General features: G+C 42.7%; 1 protein-coding gene across 2 annotated transcripts in view; it reads left to right on the plus strand.

Annotated features, from left to right (window-relative positions):
- CRIM1 (cysteine rich transmembrane BMP regulator 1) overlaps positions 1-22,207 on the plus strand; it is an 836,765-nt gene that overhangs the window by 430,137 nt on the left and 384,421 nt on the right. For both annotated transcript variants that reach the window (XM_088474447.1, XM_088474446.1), the window contains exon 5: positions 3,836-3,957. In XM_088474447.1, the coding sequence (XP_088330573.1) occupies positions 3,836-3,957 (122 nt within the window). The remainder of the gene's footprint in view (positions 1-3,835; positions 3,958-22,207) is intronic.

The following is a 22,207-nucleotide window of genomic DNA, read 5'->3' on the forward strand; positions in this document are numbered from 1 at the left end:
ACGCAGTGTTCCCTGTATTTGTGTCCCTTATGCAGTGTCCCCTGTATTTGTGCCCCTTATGCGGTGCCCCCTGTAGTTTTGCCCCTTATGCTGTGCCCCTTGTATTTGTGCCCTTTATGTAGTGCCCCCTGTAGTTTTGTCCCATATGCAGTGCCCCTTAAGCAGTGCCCCCAGCCCAGTACTTACCTGACCACACTGGATTTGGCTCTGGCTCCCACTGCCGCTCCCTCTGACTGGATCTAACCAGATCCAGCAGGCGCCTAGGAGACCACGTACTACATCAGGAACGCTGGCCTCTGAAACGATGAGAGTCTTCTTTAGCCTCTGACCACTTCAGAGGCCAGCATTCACAGTTCCAGTGGGGTGAGCCGCATCACAAAACCTAAAGAGCCGCATGCGACTCGAGAGCCACGGGTTGGCCACTCCTGGCATATTATTATATCATTTTTTTAGTATTTAGATCACTTTAAGGATGAATATATCTGTTATTTAATGTATATTTTGTTTAGTGATACAAAAGCCCCTTTAGCTCACCCTTCTAGTATTAGGAGATAGGAATGTTAGGTCTTGGCTTCATGCAGTATTATTAGCGTGCGCTGGTCTAGTCACATACTGAGAGCATGGTGCAGATCTTCAGCTTTACAGATAGTTATTTTAAAGCTTTTGGAGGAAACACGTGTGAGGTCACGGCAAGGCTGAATATGCATATGTATAATTCCCGGCATGTCATTTAGAAACTCCTGATCCTTTATATGCTGCGTCTGTGTGGTGTAGCAATTATGGAAAAAGTGATCCTCTAGATGTCTTGTGCTGCTGCTGTCGTCAAAAAGCAGAGTTTGATGGGAGATGTGGTCGACCCTGCCACAGATTCCAAGGTGTATTCTGTCAGATGAATAATTCAGAGTAGAGCTCAGAGCTCTAAAAATCTGCTCATACAATTCTGATGTACGTTGTATTCTCCTCCAACATAGTTCTGACACAGCTTCTTCTGAATCCTTTTTCCAGAAAAGCAATGTACGCAATAGATTATTGATACTGTCAATTCTACCTATAAACTCCTCTCGCCTGGAGCCAATTTTATTACAGAGGTAAGCGCAGAATTTTCACAGTGGGGAAACCAGTTTGCCTGTTAACAAAAGGTTTATCTTCTATTTATATACATACTCCTCAGATCCTACGTATATAGTAGGTCCCCCAAAGCCTTCCATGCCAGGAGAACAGATATGTCCTTATACAGCTTTGCTACAGTCACCCTAAAAAAACCCCCGTGAGACTATGCAAGCGCCAGGTGTCGTTTTTTGCAGAATTAGGATGCGACTAGGACGCAGCAGCAGACTGTGCTGATTAATGTGTTATGACATGACACTTGTATATCTATGTGCAACTGAGACTCTGAATCTGTATACGAAGTACTACGATGTAGTGGCTGCAGCTTTACTCATTCCAAGTTCTGTTGTGGTTCATATACAGACTTAGATGCAAATAGATACACAAGTGTCACATATTAGAGTAATAAGCACAGTCTGCTGGTGGGTCCTAGCGGCATGGACCAATGCTAGCGGAGTAGCACAGGACCTGGCGACTCACTCACACTAGGTAAGTCGAACTGCGTGGCACATTGATGCTAGATGTATGAGGACACATCTGTATATGCAGCACACTTACCTACTCTCCTGAAATGGTCGGTAGCCTCCCGAAAATAGGGTGTTGCTCCTGACCAACCAGAAGACTATGCAAGTCTCCCGGAATCGCCTGCCGCCGGCTCGTACCCCCGCCATGGCCGTCCCACTTACTGAGCAAAAGTGGTCAGTCCGGAGAGGGCGATGACGCTATTCGTGCTGAATCACGCCGTCATAGCCCATCGGCTCTGTACATCATGGGAGCGGGGCCACTATGACGCGATTGAGCCGCCACGCCTCCCACACCGCCCACCTGCTGTGAGTAAGGAGCCAACCTTGCTGCTCCTTCCCGGAGGGGTCAGCCTAAAAGTCGGTAAGTATGATATGCAAGCCTCATGCACACAAATGACGAGTGCGGCCAATATACAGCATTTACCTCTAACAAAAGAGGTGGCAGCACTGTGTATACTGCTAACGTGGGGGAGGTGTACTGTTTTTACTTTAAGTATAGGAAACATACATATACTGCAGGCATGAGGAGTGCTGACCATATACTGGGACCGTACTGTTTATAGTACTGACATGAGGAGGTGCAGTACTATGTATATTGAAGGCATGAGGATGGGTATGACATACTGTGTATAAGTCAGGCATTGAGGCATACTTGTCATCTCTCTCGGATTGTCCAGGAGACTTCCGTAATATTAGTCACTTGGAGGGTCTGGAAATCTCCCTGAAGCTGATCCAGAGTGAGAAATGGTGGGTGGAACCCAGTGTGGTGACACAATTCACATCATCGTGCTTTGCCCACTATAGTGAGATGATGTGATTTGCAACATCGCACTGCAGTGGGCATGGCGTTATGATGCACATTGCATCAATAAGTCCCAGCTGCCCCCGACTTCATGGAACTACCCACCGCATCTCCTGGATAGGAGGTCTGAAATATTGCAACAATGCATGAGGGTACATGTTTTGTGTATATTGTGTGTACTGTATATATTGGCATGAAGGAAATACTGTGGATACACCTGGCATAGGCTGTCACTATGTAAAACTGTGTGGAACATACTGTGTATCAGCAAGGGGCTACAACGCAAACTGGGCAGTGTTATTGGTATTACCAAAAACAAGGCAGTCTAAAAGAATAGTCTTGGTTTTGAAAGATCCTTGAGGGTCGGTTTATTGAAACAAAAACCATGCAGAAATGAATGTCCGTGCATGTGTAGTGACAGAACAGGCTATAAAGCCATAGCGCTAGTTATCACTTTGCTGACTAACTCTTCGCTAGGACAGGCTGTGTACCAGCAAGGTATTGTCAATAAATTCCCCCATGAAAATAAAATATTCAGTATCGCCGTGATACACTTGGTCTTCAAAGTGAGCATGTCTAACATTTTTCTGCTCTGTAGTATGCATGTCTCATTTTGTTTTCACACAGTGACCTCTAATGGGTGCAGGGTGTGCAGTGCACATGGTCCCCTGTTCAAGAGGCCCCAAAAAGGAACCCTAGTGTATATGTGTGTTCTATACAAGCCCTACAGATTATATGTGCGCTATCTAAATAATTGTAAATAAATCAATCAGGTGATATCAAAGTTACATTTTCTGCAGCCATAGGCCACTTTGCTGGCCCGAGCTTGTATAAAAAAATCACATGATTAATATATCCCAAGCTTGCTTTGTGGGGTGGGTAAAATTGGATATCAATAAGAAAGTGTTAAATATGATTTTACTGAAGTACAATACAGCTGCACCTGCAGAACAGAGGGTAGTGTATAAACATCCCGCAGTGCCCTCTCATATGAGAAAACCTAAGTGCACTGTGAACAGGACTATATATAGATGCACTTGAACACACTTAGAGATGCCGCTTGTGTCGTTGGCCTCCATAAATTACGCTAATTACTCCATTTCTGCAATAAGGGCATTGCCGCATTCAATTCTAATAAGGACATTGCTGTGTTTGTTTCTTTTGAAGAATAAAAGTGAATAAACCGTATTGATTTTGGCATGCCAGAGTCTACTGATTCTGTGCACTGACTGATAATGCAGGACCTGTAAAAGTAATAGACTGTTTTGACATCTGCTGGTAATGCCCAATGTACGCTGGTGTTCCCCAATGAGCTTAATTGATAGTTAATTTTTTTCTTTTTTTTCAAGGAATAAAGTAAGTTGCTTCGCTGACAAATTCTCCACCTTTTGCTTACACACAGATGTGAATGCCTTTCGGGGCTTTGCAGTTTCCCTGTATGCGAAGCGGGGTCGATCCCCCGAATAGTCTCGCGAGGTAACGGAACACCTGGAAAGTGCTGTGACGTCTTTGAGTGTGTTAATGGTAAGTGTATTCTCTTATATTATGGAATGGAAAGCCCGTATAGCAGACAACTTGTATAATGTGTCAGCAGAAAATTTTACATAGGCTGCTGGCCAACCAAATTAGAGGTTACGAAAAAAACACCCCACTTCTCAGATGTTTAACCTTTTAGTAGGTTTACAGGTTGACTGGATCTCTTTAATTAGTAGCTTAAACGAAGATGACAGTTTGCATTCAGACTGCACATCAATGAAAAGGAAGTAAATAAAATAAATAAAGGACTAGGGAGATGCATCAAAGGTGATGTAATGATTTGCGGGAGTGGGGTTGTTCATTTATCAGAGTTAATCAGCCACCAGTTGCTCTGTATTTAATTCTAAATGAATTCATTGTTGAGGAAACCATTTTTTTTCCCTTCAGTCCTATGGTCAAGCTGCGATCTGTCTTATCTGTTCCCATTACCCAAATAGGATCAAAAGCTGCAAGTAACTTTCATGCATGTAAAGATGTTTGACGTGGTTGAAGTCCAAAGGAGATAAATCCCATCAAAAGAGATCAGTCAGAGGTGGCATTATGTGATAGGACGTGGATGCTGATGTTTTGCAAATGTAGCTGAATAAATAAGGAAGCTGTGTTCTTAGGGGGGAATTATAACAATGATAATGATAACATAATGAAACAAATCAGGGCTGTAAATTTGGATTAATGATAATACCTTACTCTCTGTGTGCTGCTAGGAAGTGTAAAGTGCTGAAAGGTATTTTGATTTATTGAGATATACTAGGACAGTGTGCTAGGAGCTGTCCATCGCAGCCAGGTGACTTCTGTTGTGAACCTCCTCGGATGACAGTGTTTAAAGCTGTTGCCCAGGAAAAAGGTGCTGCAAGCCATTCCAACCCCATTCAAACTGTATTCTTTCCAGGTGTAGAAAAGAAGAGCAAACATCTGATTGATACCTACAGTATGGGTTCCATGTTTTTTTTTCTTGTGCACCTATATTCTAAAGCAACCTCTGTTGTGCATTTGCACATACCAGTTGCTGTTATTAAATATAAAATGTTTGCAGGGCTGGCTCTAGGGGTGTTCAACCAGTGCGGTCGAACAGGGGCGCCACCCCATAGAGGCACAGTTCTCCCAACCATCCCAATTTCAGCGGGACAGTCCCGTTTTTTTAGCACTATCCCACTGTTCCACAAGCAGGCCAAAGTGTCCCGTGGATGGCCGGGAGGTTGGGGACACGCACTGCCGCAGCTGTGGTTTGCGATACAGAGAGCAGCAGTGTCGGTGAAGCTGAATGGATGCCGCACGCATGTGTAGGGAGACGGCGGGGGGCAGCCCAGCTGATGATGGAGTGCTGGTCTCGCCCACAGCATGATGTAAAACGGGAAGCTTGCCATACAGGCAAGCCCCCAAAATGGCATCATCTAGGGGTGTGGTCTATGGAAATTAGGCCACACTCCCTTTTTGGTTGGTGGGGCTGGGGGCATTAGACAATAATGACACAGGGTGCTACTCCACCTGGAGCCATCCTTGAATGCTAGTTTGTTGAAATGGACTTAAATAAAAAAATGTCTACTATATGACATCAAATATTTTTGAAAGAATACATTCTGTATATATGCAATATATTTATTTACGGGGTAGGGGAATCACCATATTTTACCAAATTATTCCTGTTATCAGGGGCGCAACTAGGTATTTGAAGGCCCCATAGCAAATGTTTGTATGGGACCCTATGTACCACCCAATGATGAAAAATGTATATAACACATGTAAATTTGACAAGGAAGACGGGCCCCCCTCAGCTCTGGGCCCCATAGCAGCTGCACCCCCTTCTACCTATGGTAGTTACGCACATGCTTGTTATATAGAACCATAGAATTTGACTGCAAAACAGAACCATTTGGCCCATCTAGTCTGCCTCATTTTGATACCCTGCTATCCCAATGATACTGGTCTGGAGCAGTGATATTTTACTTACCGCTTAGGTGGGAGAGTCTGTGCATATGTCAGCTGATTTCACTGCTTGTACCATATAAATAATAACATACAGCAGTTGGTGACATTGTGGCTGTGCCCTCTGAGAGGGGCAGTCAGGTGGGATGTGTGCCAGCAGGATTGCATCAATGTGGCTCTCCCCCTGGATTCCCGGCATTGTATAAAGGGCAGAGCCAGTAGGATGAGATTCAAAGCGTGGACTGCCCATTTCACTACAAAGAGCACAGCAATGATGGGCTTGTGGAAGTCTGTTTTTCTGTGAGCCAGCCAAGATTCAGGAGTCTCTCAGAGGTTCCTGGAGAATAATAATGATAATATATATATAATAATAAATACTTTAATAATAAATAAATAAATAAATAAATATTTTTTTTTTTAATCTGTCATGAAGGATTTGAGTATCTGGTTCTTTAGCTCTATTTCTTCTTAGCTTTCCTTTTAACCTTAAACTATCAGGCTAAGGCAGTATGGCCAGTCTTGCTAGAGAGGATCCTTGTGCAGTTACCCTGGGTTATTACATAAATATGGCCAAAACTTCACTCTACTCATTTTGTGTTTAGCAACTAAGGGCTCCCATACACTAGGCGAAGCATTGTCTGATCCAGCGATGGGAATGGAAACATCGATGTTTTCTGATCCGACGGAGGATGGGTGAAATGATACATGTTAAATTTCAAAGATTTGCAAATCACGATCATATTTTTTATCATGATTGGCAAATCTGTGAAATACATGTCACCTATCCTCTGACCCGACATCTGGGGATCGCATCATCGCGGCAATCCATCGTTGGTGTGTGGGGGCCAATAGACTTTTTTACCCTTTGTTCAAACGGGTTGTTGATGTTTAATTGTGTTTCATGAAAGTGAAGTAGGGGCACATCAACACAGAAAAACTGGATACAAATGATTATTTTAAAAATATTCTTGTTTATTCATTTAGTGCCAGCATATTACTCAGTGCTATACAATAATACTTCAGTCATCAGTCATCAGTTCCTGCCCCCATGGTGCTTACAATGCATGTCTCAGAATGTGTTTACAAGTCACACAATATGCTGTGTCCATTACTGTAGTCTGTTTACATGTTTGTAGTCCTGTGTTAGAAAACTTCTACTATACATTTGAAGAATAAACATTCTCTGCAACAAGCCCTAACTAGGCCTTAAAAGAAAGTGAAATCTGTTAATTGATGTTCACTTTCAAATCTGACACTTAGAAATTGACAGATTTAATACCGCAAGTGAAGGGTATGATCAACACGTTAGCATTTGTAATCAATGGTGATTTCATAAGTATTTATAGAACGTTGATTGTAATTATGGGCTAAAAGCTGTTGCAATTAGTCATCCTACTTACCAGTATGAATTCCAGTTGTGAATAACTTAATACTGAAGCTTAGATATAAATACATTTTACTAGTTAGGAACTGAAAGTTTTGACATGATGACGGGCAAAATTTACTAAGCGGCAGGTTCTAAACCCCGGCGGTTTGGTGGTAGTTTAACGGCGGTTTTGCTATCCGCAGATTTACTAAGGCCAAAACCACTGCAAAACCGCTGTCAAAATACATTTTAGAATAGAATAGAACAGGGCTGTTATTTAGAAATCGTTGGAAAACTTCCACCAAACGAACCCACCATCAAACCGCCGGGGTTTAGAACCCGCTGCTTAGTAAATTTTGCCCGACATGTCATTTGAAATATTGTATAAGTTATATATTGCCACCATAAACTGCGCTTGTCTGCACAAGTTAACATTTACAAATGTATACTTTTTATTTATTTATTCCACTAGAAAACTGTAAAGAAAATAGTAAACTAGATTATTATAACAAAAAAAGCTTTGTAAATAGAACTGTGATATTTTGCATGGAACAAATGTATAGAAAAATATGTGCATTACTTTTAAAATTACAAATCATTACTAGTAACAAGCAGAGTGTATGCATTTTGTTCATATAGAGCTGTTTTTACCACTTCACTTTGCCAGGAGCCTATAGTAGCCTAGGGGCTACTGTACAGGGGATTCTGCGCACAGGCGCCAAACCAGAAAGCAGAATGATAGCATACGCTCTTACTGGCCTGTCTCCCGGCAAGAGCTTGATACTAACTTGCACATTTAGGTGTAAAAACCTTACCACATCCGCTTTTAATTTGCAGATTGTGATAAATATGTCCCTATCTTGACACAATCCGTCACATGCAGCCCTGTTCTCACTTACATCATCACAGGGGATAGGTCACTGCTTCCCACCATATTAGTACCCTCATCTCCTGAACTACTCTGAACATTCTAGTTATCTGATTGGGTACAAGTTGACCACTCCTTGACCACTTCAAAGCTAGGGAGGAGGGGCTCTTAACCTGGTAAACTACTTCTTATTTCTATGAATTATATGAATAATAAGGTAATTCCAAAGTACCTGTCTGGTTTTAAGGTGTAGTTATCTAGATCATTGGAACGCAGCATTATTTAGTTGCAATCTCAGATGTGCTATTGTACTAAAATCACAAACGTTACTGTGTTTCTGCTTGGAACCCCAAAAGAGGCTTCTTTTTCCAGTAGAACAAATTGCATAGGTAATAATCAGGCCCCGAAATAAACAGTGGGTGTGTGCTTATTATTATGGCAATTATAAATATGCTATTTTAAGATCAGTGTTTTTATACTCTTACTTTTGTTACTATGGGAGACAATCTCTTCCTAATACCTGAAGCACAATCTTTACAGTGTTTTTTTATGTAAACACTTGCATTGCAGTACTTTTAGCCTATTTATAAGGACCATTAGCTTATGGGACGGCTCAGCTGGAATCACTGATATCAAAATAAATGTCACAGTGCTGGAATCACTAGATTTATTTTATTTAGTTTTTTGTGGAATTTTGTAATATAATTTTCAACTCAGGGTTAGATTGTGTTCCAGTAAATTTATATCTTAATGTGTTTCCATAGTCCCTGTTGCTCAGTGATATAAAAACAAAGGTATCATGACTAGATTGGATTTTAAAGAGAAAATTGCCTAGATACCTCAGGTGATGTTTGCTATAAAGGTAAAATGACTGCCCCAATGAAATGTCTACATTAGTTTATAAAACATCACATTGTACAGTAGCTGCATTATGGATACAGTATATTTTAATCGCTCTTTAACGGACAACGTTGTTTCTTCGCCTGTTCCTGAGAATTGTGCTTGAATTGTTCAATAATAGCTAAGTGCTTCTTTTGTGATGGTACTCAGGGGTAAGTTGTACCCTTCTACTTTTAGGTGAGTACCGGCACTTTTGGGGTTTTTTGAACACATCACCGTTTTTCATAGAGAACAAACACTGGATAAGTGAACATAAGAACAAACAAAAACATTAACAAAAACAATAAATTAACAAGATTGTCATGATCAAATGTCTTCATTTTAATGAGATTTACTAGCTGAATAATTTGCTGGAGACAGGTACTAGCAGGCTAAAGTTTTAGGGCAAAGTATTCCACAATTGTGATTACAGATAGAACTTTGTTACTTAAGTGTAAGTTTTAAAATTTTTCCTTATTCTCCAACACTAAATGTATTGAGGGTTTCCCTACTGTACATAATTATGATGGTGATTCCACACATGCCTGCCCGCCTACAGCTCAGGAGATGAAGGTCATCTCAGGACATGAGGAAAATGCCGATTGCGTGCACCAGTAGGCACATTGACAGCTTCATAGAGGCTACTGGATGCTGTATCTCTCTGGTGGGTCATTTGATTTTATTATGGGAACAGCCACCTCTTATTTTTTTTTTAGTCTGGGCAGCAGAACAAATCTCTGGGAAATGGAGCCTTACAATGAGGCGCTTTATTGCTGATGCAAAGCCTGACCGCACAGCTTTTCTGTCCTTCTATAAGACTCACCCATTCTGCTGCCTTGACCACTATCGTGCTTGGTTGGTTTGATGGACAGGTGCAAAGTACCATAATAGACACCCCATGGACATTTTTATATAGTTCACTTGTTTTCATTAGTGTCACAATGATTCATTTCATTTTCTCTCCAATGTCAGGGTTTTATTTTTCTCTCTTGTTTGTGTTACTGAAATATTTTTTATTTACTTCACATTAAGTAGCAGCTTTGTAATTGGCCATCCAAAAGTATTTTTCTCTGCTTGTAAATGTTTTGTTACATCTCTCAATCAATGTTGCAGCCATTTCTCAATGTGCTTTAAAACTGAATTTAAAATCCTGTCTGCTTGTGATTTATGATCCACCCATTCTGGCTGTGAGCCGGTGACTCTGGCTGTTCATATCAAACTTTATTAGACATTAGAGGGATTTGCTTATTTCCCAAACAGGCATTAAACTGGGACACCCACCTCTTTATATGTCACTCTTTTCTACTTCTCAGGTAGCAAATGTACTGAATCTGTTCTACTTGTCCATTCCCACTAATTCATTAAATCTCTGTGCATGGGGAAAATAAGCATTTTCATTTAAACATTTCTAGGTGCAGATACTTTAGCTGAAAATAGAAAATAAATGCTTAATGCCAGGTACACATAACACAATGTGTGTACCCAGCCAACGCACGATGCAATGAATGACATCATGATGTCGTTTGAGACCTCACGATCTGGTAACCGACCGCACGATATGTCGTTCATCAGCCGCATCCACAAGCATGGAGTCGTTCATCAAATTGACAGACTGAGCAGCATGTAGGCTTTATCCGTCAATGTGATGAACGACCCCTGGGTGCCCGCATAGTCTCTCATAGTCGGTACAGCATACTTGCCTACTTTGGAAAAAGCATTTCAGGGAGGTTATGAAAGCAGCACCTATGGGCACGGCGGTAAAGTGGGCGTGTACTGCTACATCTGATAGGCGTGTCATACAAATGTAAATGAGCCCCAGACCAGTTAGTAAGATCTACTTGTTGATGAAAACACACTGATACTTTTCAGGGCTTGCTCATGTATTGTGTTCATATAAGTGGCCATAAGTAACCTTATATGAAAATACATGTAGCCATATGGATCATTGTGCCTTATATCCAATGCAGGGAAATGGCACTGATGATTCCATTTGAATGTATAGATCTCCAAATGTATTGTTTTCCCAAGTACATAACAGCTAATATGGCCAAGGTACAATGAGGGAGATTGCTAGACTTTTCAGGGGGTCAGGGATATTGCTACTATTTCAGGGAGTCTCTCTGACAAATCAGGGAGAGTTGGCAAGCATGTGGTACACACTTGCCGATGTGGACGATATGTCTGCCCGATCTGCCGGATTGGGCCGATATATCGTCTAATGTGGACACACCTCTAGAATTTTGGAAAGAGAAGCACAAATTTCCACAAGTGTGACGTGTTTAGGGTAACCTATCAGCACATATCAGACAGAGCTTTGTACAAACTGCTTTCTCTGACAATGGTAAAATGACGGGACCAATATAGGGGCCCATTTATCAACGAGTTATAAAACTCGTTGCGTGTGATAAATGGTGCTGAAACCAATTAGCTCCTAACTGTAATTTTATAACCAGATGACAGGTAGGAGCTGATTTGCTGGAGCATCATTATCAAAACTTTTTAAAACTTGTTGCATATGATAAAAGTACACGTTGATATATGGGGCTCATATTTTATGTCGGGAGCCGATCTACTGGGTATTCAACCGTCCCTTGGGCTCTGATGCTACGTACACATTACACAATCTCGGGCCAAGCTGGTAAATAAAGTCTTGTCAGGCTGAGAATTGCATAGTGTGTGTACCCAGCTTTAGATTTAATTCTGTAGCAAATCTCAGTCTTTCCCAAGATGGCATTTATATACTGGACAAGTATATAAATGTGAAAAAGAAGATAGTGGTCACTGTAACTGTACAAATAAGCCAGTGACCTGATTAATTAATTTCAATACTTTCAACTTTCAACCCTCAATGCGACAAACACCCTCATAAGGGCATGAGTCTGATCTGTCTGTCCTCATACGATTCTTTTTACTAATACATGTTACAAAATATGCATTTCAGTTTATCTACAGATGTGTCCACATACATCTATCCTCTGTGCGCTACAAGTCACACCACACTGAGCATCTTTTCACCTACAAATGCATCTTATTTGCACAGCGATGTGAATAGATAGCACAAGCAGCTTCTGCTGATTAAAATGATATGTAGCATGCTTATGTTCTGTGTACGACTGCAGGTGTATCTGCATACGAAATGCTACATTACAGTGCTACAGCCGCTGACACTGTAGCATAGCGTTTCACATGCAGGTACACCCGCACTCGCACACAGAACATAGGTATGATGCATATAATTTTAATCAGCAGATGCTGCTTGTGCTATCTATCCGCATCACTGTGCAAATATGACTCATTTGAAGGTAAAAAGTTGCACAAAAGATGCTCGGCGCTACCGAGTCACGCCGCAGCTGTTTAACGAGCACGGAGGCTAGATGTATGAGGACCCATCTGTATGAAACCATGTCATCTTTATTTAGCTCACATTTACCCTTCAGATTTGTACCATATAAATGCATTTATCCATACATCCTGCATAACCTTCCTTTCCTTCTGTGTGGAAAATAAATACGGCTCCTTACATCATTATTAACTCAGGCACTTTAGATTCTCCTTTTGGCAACTAGTGTAATTCGTATTAACTAATAACTAGAAATGTGCAGCCTGTCGATGGTAGCTGTTGATCACCATCTTCCCATTAGGATATATATAATGTAATGCAAAAAGTCTGCGTGCACTTGGAATAATGATATATTAACTGAAGTGATTTGAGGTTTATTTGCTCTAATTCCATTCCAGAATGGATGGGCACAATTGTTGGTAATACAGTCCAGCCAGCTCTCGTAGGAAGAAATACTGTATCTTGTCTTGGGTGATTTTCCCGCTACTAATTGATGAAGCAAAGAATCCAGCAATTATAGCTCCACATAATCCCCTTAATTGTGAATAAAACCTCTTTCTTGTTCAAGTGGGCTTCAAAGACTTCATTTCCAGTTTCTTGGATGGTTTGAGAAAAGAATTACTTTTTTTTTTAATTACTCATTTTATATTCAACTTTAAAAGGAAATGCCTTAGTGGGTAGTTTTCTCTAACTTGGGGTCAAGACGCATTTGTGGGATTAACGGTTTAAATGAAAGTAAAATCAGGACTCAAGCCTGCTGCTAATAGGAGTATAAATTGGAGAAGTATGCCCACAGCATTAGCTTTCCATCATTTAACATTTATGGGTTATATTTATCATAAGGCAATTAATGAATTGTGTCAGCCAACTAGATGGGCCGTACATGCACATATCCCTTCAAACTGCACCCAAAGAGGGTATACGTTAACTTAATAAAAATGATTAACATTGTCATTGCATATTAATATGTAGACCTCTATACTTCTATAAATATTACAATTGTGTAGTGTCTTAACTATTTGGGATGGGATGTAGTTCATATCCTGGCTGTCAGGATGCCACGCTCAGAATGTCAGCACCAGAATGCCGATGCCAGTCAGAATCCCGGCGACAGTATACCGACAGTAAGTATTGGGGTTAGAGGGAGGGTTATGGTTAGGTTTAGGCAATATGGGGAGGGATAGGCTGCATGAAGGGGGGGGAGGGGGATAGGGTTATTCTGCAGGAGGGGGAGTGTTAGGTTTAGGCTGTCAGGAGGCCGGCAAGATCCTGAGCACTGGCATCCTGTACCCAACCCATTTGGGACATACCTATTGATACTAGGAAACTTACCCCAGTGATATCTTATCACCGCTATTTATAACAATTATAGATGCTACATCATTGCAATCTATTAAGAATCTGTAACTGGAGTAGACGCTAAACCTGCTGCAAACCCGAGAAGACGCTAACCCGGCAAAAAGTTTCAGAAAGTGTCCAATGCTTACTAATTGCACACATGTCTCCATATAGTTGCACATACGCAGAGCCAGCTTGGGCAAATGAGGGAGGGGGGGACTAACTGGCTTACCGTGGAGGGAACAGAAGATCCCACTTCCACAAGGCCTTCCCCTGTAGATAGAATGAGCTAACACCATCTGAAGACAAGCTCTAAAAACATAAGCTTTTCGAAACTTGTTAAAAAAAAGACCCATATCAACATCCCCATAGAGATCACTATTTCTGTTTGCATTTAATAAAATTACTGGTTGCTGCTCATCTAGTTGAAATTTGTATCCCAGTTAATTTTTGCTGTTAACTGGGAGTGTTCCTATACTATCCCCATATGAGTAGGTAATTTAAAAATCCCCTAAGGTTGCATTTCATACAATCCATCCCTGGATTACAGCCTCCTGTAGCCGAGTATGTGTGGATGTCGTCATCTTTTGCCATGACCAGCTCTTGAGGTGTTGGCATCGATGACCAGGTGGCTAATGCACATGCAGATCTGACAGCAGTTGGGTGCAGTCTGTGGATACAATTGGGGTAGTATGATGGTGCAGTGCTAACAGCCTAACACAGATGTCACAATGATTCAATACCAGGCCATCTCTTGTATGCATAAGCAAAACAAGCACTACTTTTAATCTCTCTACCACATGCGTTTGGTTGCAATGGTTACATAACAGATCATTATAGTCCTTCTCCTCAGCAACGTGAATTACATGTATAAGTATCTCCACTTTTCTCTGGCACAGTTCTTAACTTACATTTAGAACAGGCACATAGGGCATACTTGCCTATATTTTTCTTGTTCTCCCCGGGAGACCTGAAAAATTGGGAGACTCCCGCGAAAACCGTGCGGGTAGGCATGTATGACATAGGGACAGCCATGTAAGAGGTGCGGGGGCAAGGTGTCACAATCGCATCATCACGGCATTATCCCGGCTGTTAGAAGCTGCAATTTGTCGTATTTCACAGCGGTGTCATAGGCCATGATGACACAATGCAAATCATGTCATTAAACCCTTAGGCCGCCCACTTCACTAGGAAGTTACTGGCATACGGGAGACTGATCCACTCTTTCGGGAATCCAAGAGAACCTTCCAAAATTCTGATCTCTCTCTGACATTTTGGGAGAGTTGGCAAGCCAAATGTAGCTTTACATTACAGGTAGTAAACACGTACCCTTATAATATAAATTATAAACACTGGTGAGGGTCTTTTCCATAGTTGCAATCTAGCATTATTTAATAGTTTGATTTTTTTATCTTTCCATTAGAGATTTTAGGTAAAGATCTGGCATAAATTTACGCATGATTTTCTTTGTTTTATAGACTTTTTTTCTATTTAATGAGGAAGCTTAATACCAGGAGCTTTCACCGTAGGGGAAAATAAATAGATGATATAGGGCAAGCAAAGCTTGCAGCACCATAATAAAATAGAAATGCAGCTATTTAGTATTCTGCTGACAGTGCCAGAGATCTGGCCTAACTCTGATGATGTGCCCGCTCTCACACTTGTTTTCCTGTATCGTGCAAGTCTCTGGCTGCCTCCACGTTCCTTTCTAGAACTGTTAGACTCCACAAACTACATATGTTAAAGGATTTGTGTTGAAGACCTTTGTTTCAGAGTTGTAGCAATGTTTTGACATTAAATAGCTGAGCTAAGATATCTATAAAGTTTCTCCATACAGTTTGTAAATAATAGTGAGCTTTTCCTTCCTCTCGTTTCATAAATACTACATGTGGTAGATTGGGTATTCAGCTAAAGCCTGAAATATGGATTTGGTGTATTCCTAGTTGTAACATATTACACAATAGTTATGTGGAAGCTTTAGGGGTAAATTTACTTTGCAGCACTATTCAAAGCTGTTGCATCTTCTGCAGGTTTTGGCGACTGGATCTAAAGAGGCAGTAATATGAAATACGGCCCCAGATGTTTTGTATGCAGTGTTGTTGCCTCTTCAAATCCAGCATCTAACATTGCAGAATTACTACTGTACTTCAAAAAGTAAATAGTAAATTTATATGAGGAAGCTAGTCTAAACTGGGAATTGCTCATACGTCTAGAGAGTCTAATACAGTCCCAATCTGAGAAGCCTGCGATCAATACTGTATGTTTGTCCCATTTTGAGAGAAATTTGGAGCTATTTTTTTCATGCACGCTTTGCTGAGGTGGTGCTGCATACAGACAGAGGCGGCCCTAGCCAAATTAGTGCCCTTGGCAAAATTTTGGATGGTGCCCCCTCCCAGGGGATCCTGAAAAATTGTGAGGCCTCAAATAAGGGGCGTGGTCTCACTGTGCTGTCGCCCCATTTCCCATTGTGCTGCACTCCCAGCATCCCTCACAGCACAGATCACAGCACAGTACCCCTCACTCAGCACCCCTGTCCCAGAACAGCACAGAGTACAGCACCCCTCTCCCAGCACAGCTACCACGCTAACCACCACTGGCTGTTCCGCCGCTGCCCGCTCACTGTTTGCTGCTGCCAGGTCAGATTGGAGCTGTCAGCTGAGCTCTAGTCATGGACGCTGCACAGTGACAGTAGCAGCTGCCATAGGCTCTGCCCAGCCACCAGCAGGTGCCCCGGCCATGCCTGCCCCAAACCTCTGTCGGTCCTAGGCGGGCTTGGGTGCTCCTAGGCATTTGCTTAGTTTGTCTATGACTAGGGCTGGCTCTGCATACAGAGCAGTGCAGGGTGCTAAGCACTGAGTACACCCACTGTTTGTCTAATCACATGCCTAAATTGTTGCTGACTCATCCCTGGGTTCCGTTCACATGATTGACAGTGATTGTGTCAACATTCATAATGTCGACATTAGAATGCTGACATGGTTCACAATGTTGACATCTTAAATGTTGCCATATGAAATGTAGACATTCTCAGAACGCCAACGGTTATGGTTAGGACTGCCGTGAGGGTTAAGCTGAATACACACAATGCGATGTGCACCCAGCTGGTGGCACAATGCGATAAAATGATATATTGCGTTGGCCGTACACACTACAGCAACATGGCGTCATTCATTGCATCGTCCCATCTGCAGTGCAGCACAGCAAATGGGACGATGCGATGAATGACCAGTGGGCACGCATGATCAATCCACATAATATATCATTCCAGTCTACTTCGGAACAATACATTCGGCAAGGGATTGCAAAGTGTGTACCCAGCTTTAGGGCCAGGCTGCTGGGGAGAGGGGTGGTAGGCTTAGGTCTAGAGGGAAGTGCATTAGTTAAGAGGAATCATAGTTAGCAGAACCACCACTCGTCAGAGGTCTGTGCTGAAATTGGTGCACACGTGACCGCCAGGACCCAGAAGAAGACGATGAGGCAGCTGCAGCAGCCTGGACCAGGTTGGTGACCTGAATGTCGACATGGTCACTCATTTTGACCATATTAACATTCTCAAGTTGACCTAATGTACATTGACATGATAAATGTCAACTTTACATACCACAGCCCTCAGTAAGTTTTTATTTGAACTTTGCAAGTATTGGGAGGAATGTATACTTGTTGGCATAACAGAACACTACACCTTGTTCAGCAAGGCTCCAGAAATCAGTTCATTTATGTCATGAACATACATAAAGTAGCTAAACATGTCCTCCATTTTGTTCCCTTCTTTCTCCAGAAATGTGCAGTATAAGGATGGTCATCAGGTGGGTCAATCATTGATAGTGCCATCGGTGCTTAGCATTGATGGAATGAAACCATTGATGGACATCCCTACTTGTTGACACAGCAGACCAATTAGGGAAGAGGGCGGGGTTGAGTGGGGCGGTGCCGTTCCAGGCACCCTGCAAGCCAAATACATGTGCTGTGGGGCAGTGACAATGCTGAACCCAGGGCCCTGTGCTCTGTGTGACAGCACCGCCGCTGCCCCACAGCACTTATATGTGGCTTGCAGAGTGCCTAAAATGGCATCCTACTACAGCCAGCAGCACTACAGCAGAGCCACCCCTACTTACAGCCCTGCTGTGCCCTGTGCCTGTGGAGCTCTGCTTCCCAGAGTCGGCGTCCTCATCCTCTAGATGTGATGTTATGATGTCACGGGTTTAAGGGGCATGCCAGGCAGCAGCCGCAGTGGACAGGGGTGTGGGGTGCATGAGGGGAACAGCAGAGGCTGTCAAGAGTGGGGTGTGGGGTAGAGCCGGTGCGGAGACTGAGGTGTCCCAGCATATACCAAATCCAAGTACTAGTTCCAACACTAATGAATTAAAACAATGGCCCTCATTCAGAGCCGTTCGCTATTTGCGTTCGTTCGTTCAAAAACAAGGGGTGGCTATTCAAATGATCCGTTCGCACATTGCAGTCTGTTCACACCTCTAAGTCTGAACGAGCGAGCAAAACATACGCTCTTTTATTTCTTAAAAACGCCCCCTGGCCGCTCGCACCATACGTCATGTCCGCTATTTATTAGATTAATCGAGTACATCGAACAGGATATGAACTGCTCGCTATTCTTGTGGTTGGTTTTTTCAACCGCTATTTTGCGAGCAGTTCTGAGTTAAAAAAAACCCAGTGACGTGGTCATTGACGCTGCTATATTAATTATGCACACCCATAAAACGCCCGTTTTGACCTTTAAGCACGCCTGCGTTCGGATCTCCACTCCCCGTTTTCAAGCACCTTCCCCTGTTTCCACCCACATACGCCTCATTCTGTCACTCAAAATAGCAGGCACTCGCTATATTGCGTACAAATGATTTTCGGCCGCACTGACTGGTTCGCGCATGCGTACTAAAAACCGTAGGCATGCGCAGATGTGCGCACATCGCTCGGAACGAGCGTACTGCCGATAGCGAGTGGCTCTGAATGAGGGCCAATGCTTTATCATTAGAGTAAAGCATTATAATGAACAGCTGTTACTGTAATTCAAGTACCACCACAATACTGTGAAATAGGCTTCCCCATACCAAGGTACCTTACCACCAGCAGGGTAAATACCGCAAGCCGTAACTTCTTTCATGTCAAACACAAGCTGGATGTATTCACTGTTAATAGGCATTCATATTTTAGTGTAGATGTGTGTGTGTGCTCTGGGCCTGATTCAGACCCGGACGCTATTTGCGGACGGTCGTTCCAAAAAAGGGGCCCGCTATTTAAATTGAGCGAGCATTGCGGTTTGTTGACGCCTCTATGTCTGAGAGAACGTAAAATGCGCTCACTATTTTGTAATGATGCCCCTTTGCCGTTCGCATCACACGTCATCTCCGGTATTTATTTGATTAATTGGGTACATCGAAAGGCATCTGAACTGCTCGCAGTGCTTGTGGTAGGTTTATCCTACCGCTATTACTGCGAGCAGTTAAGGCTAAAAGACAACCAAGTGACGTGGTCGATGACACTCCTTTACTAATTATGCACTCCCATTAAACGCCCTTTTTACCGTTAGGCACGCCTGCGTTCGGATCTCCACTCCCGCGTTTTCAAGCACCTTCCCCTGTTACCACCCACAAACGGTACATTCTGTCAATCAAATTAGCAGCCCCTCGCTGTTTTGCGAGCGGGCGATTTCCAAACGCAATGACTGGTTTGCGCATGCACATTACGACCCATACGCATGCGCAGTTATGCGAACATCGCTCAGAGCGAACGAGCGGCCGCTTACGAGCGGCTCTGAATCAGGCCCTCTGTTTCCAATGTACAAATGCACTTAACATTTTTGGCTGTATTTCTGTATGTAATTTAGGTTTATGCTTCATATTTTTCTTTTCTGTTCACAAATCATTTGCTAAAATTACAGCAGGGAGAGCCAAACAGAAACATCGCTCAAAAAATAACAGTGTTGTATTTTTGCAAGTGTTTCCAATACAGATCACCCTGTTATTTTGCAGTGTAAATGTATAATAAACACAGACAGGTTTCAGCATTAGTAGGAATCCTTTTGTAACAGAAAATGCTGTTGCTGCTTCTATTATTAAATGAATAGAAAACACAAAATTAGGGGGAAAAAACGTTATTATTATTTTTTCTTCACAGCATTGCAGACATAAAGCAATATGGGTAAACTGCTGTACTTTGTATACATATTTATTTCTGCTCCTCCATCTTCATACACTGAATGCCAGTGTTTATTATAGAAGATAGGGGACCTGCTGTGTGTGGTTTTTCTTTTATAGTACAAATACTAGCTAACAGATAGTGGTGTTGACACAGTAAAATTGATGAAATTTTGGCGAGGAATCAATTGGGGAATATCGTTAAAGCGTTCTTCACACATACAGTAGTGCTACATTGTCATGGGGCACCCTGGGAGTGCCTCCCCCATACCTGGACTTCTTAATGATTTCTGCAGTGTTCGAGTTATTCTCTGGTTATCAACTATACATGGTCATCAGAGAATCTCTACTCAGGGGCTGCATCATTTGAAAGAGGGGACTCCCCTCTATCAAATTTCAGAACCCCTGAGTCTGTGGATGCCAAGATTGTGGAAAAAGAGTGATTTTGGTGGAAGGATATACATTGAACATAGGTGTTTAGCAAACATCAATGGTTTGCTTCCGATGGTCAATGGCTTACCATCGATTGTGGAGTCCCCTGGTTTTTCCTTCATTGACGACAGAGGGCCTGATTCAGAGATGCACGCAATGTCCATTAGATCAGAATACAGTGCACCGGCGGCTGGCTAAAAATATCACAAATTTACCAACTGGCCGCGGCTGCAGGGGAGTGGGTTGGTGGGCCCCTTCAAGCTTCGGGCCCTTGGGCAACTGCCCAACAAGCCCAATGGAAGAGATGGCCCTGGCACCATGCGATTCCCTGTAGCAGCAGCAGCATACGCTATGGCACATACCACAATCGCACCATGCAATGGTGCGAATGCAGTGCACCTATCCGCTCACGGACGCTTGCCCTGTGCCATGGACATACAGTGGGTAAAAGAAGTATTGAACACATCAACATTTTTCTCAGTAAATATATTTGTATTGGGGCTATTGTAATGACATTTTTACCAAATGTCAGCAACAACCTATGCAATCCACACATGCAAAGAAATCAAACCATAGATGTCCATAAATTAAGTTATGTGTAATAATGTGAAATGACACAAGGAAAAAGTATTGAACACGCTTACTGAAATGTATTTAACACTTCATACAAAAGCCTTTGTTGGTAATGACAGCTACAAGACGCCTCCTGTATAGAGAAACTAGGCGCATACATTGCTCAGGTGTGATTTTGGCCCATTCTTCCACATAAACAGTCTTCAAATCTTGAAGGTTCCGTGGGCTTCTTCTATGAACTCTGATCTTTAGTTCTTTCCATACATTTTAATTTGGATTCAAGTCAGGTGATTGGCTGGGCCATTCTAGAAGCTATATTTTCTTTCTCTGAAACCAATTGAGAGTGTCCTTTGCTTTGTGTTTGGGATCATTGGGCCTCATTCAGAGCCGCTCGCTAGCGGCCGTACGCTCGTTCCGAGCGATGTTCACACATCTGCGCATGCGTACGGTTTTTAGTACGCATGCGCGAACCAGTCAGTGCGGCCGAAAATCGTTTGTACGCTATATAGCGAGTGCCTGCTATTTTGAGTGACAGAATGAGGCGTATGTGGGTGGTAACAGGGGAAGGTGCTTGAAAACGGGGAGTGGAGATCAGAATGCAGGCGTGCTTAAAGGTCAAAACGGGCGTTTTAAGGGAGTACATAATTAATCCAGCAGCGTCATTGACCACGTCACTTGTTTTTTTTTTAACTCAGAACTGCTCGCAAAATAGCGGTTGAAAAAACCAACCACAAGAATAGCGAGCAGTTCATAGGCTGTACGATGTACTCGATTAATCTAATAAATAGCGGACATGACGTATGGTGCGAGCGGCCAGGGGGCGTTTTTATCAAATAAACGAGCGTATGTTTTGCTCGCTCGTTCAGACTTAGAGGTGTGATCAGACTGCAATTTGCGAACGGATCATTTGAATAGCCACCCCTTGTTTTTGAACGAACGACCGCAAATAGCGAACGGCTCTGAATCAGGCCCATTGTCTTGCTGAAATGTCCACCCTCTTTTCATGTTCAGCATCCTGATAGATGGCAGCAGATTTTTATCAAGAATATCTTGGTACATTTTTCCATTCATCCTTCCTTCAATCATATGAAGTATGCCAGTACCGTATGCTGAAAAACAGCCCAACACCATGATGTTCCCACCTCTTCACTGTTAGTATGGTGTTTTTGGGGTGATGTGCAGTGCCATTTCACCTCCAAACATGTGTATTATGCAGTGGCGGAACTCCCGGAAACAATGGTCATTTGCCGCCGGGCGCGAGCCCTGAAGAGTCACCTGGCTCCATTGTCACTCGGCCTTTCCAGGCACTGCTGAGGAGGAGCTGCATGGAGAAGGAGCGTCGCTGACCGGCGCTCCTTCTCTCCGCTCTC

The sequence above is a fragment of the Taudactylus pleione genome, unplaced genomic scaffold, assembly GCF_031769625.1.
Source record: "Taudactylus pleione unplaced genomic scaffold, aTauple2 ptg000154l, whole genome shotgun sequence".
NCBI lineage: Eukaryota > Metazoa > Chordata > Amphibia > Anura > Myobatrachidae > Taudactylus > Taudactylus pleione.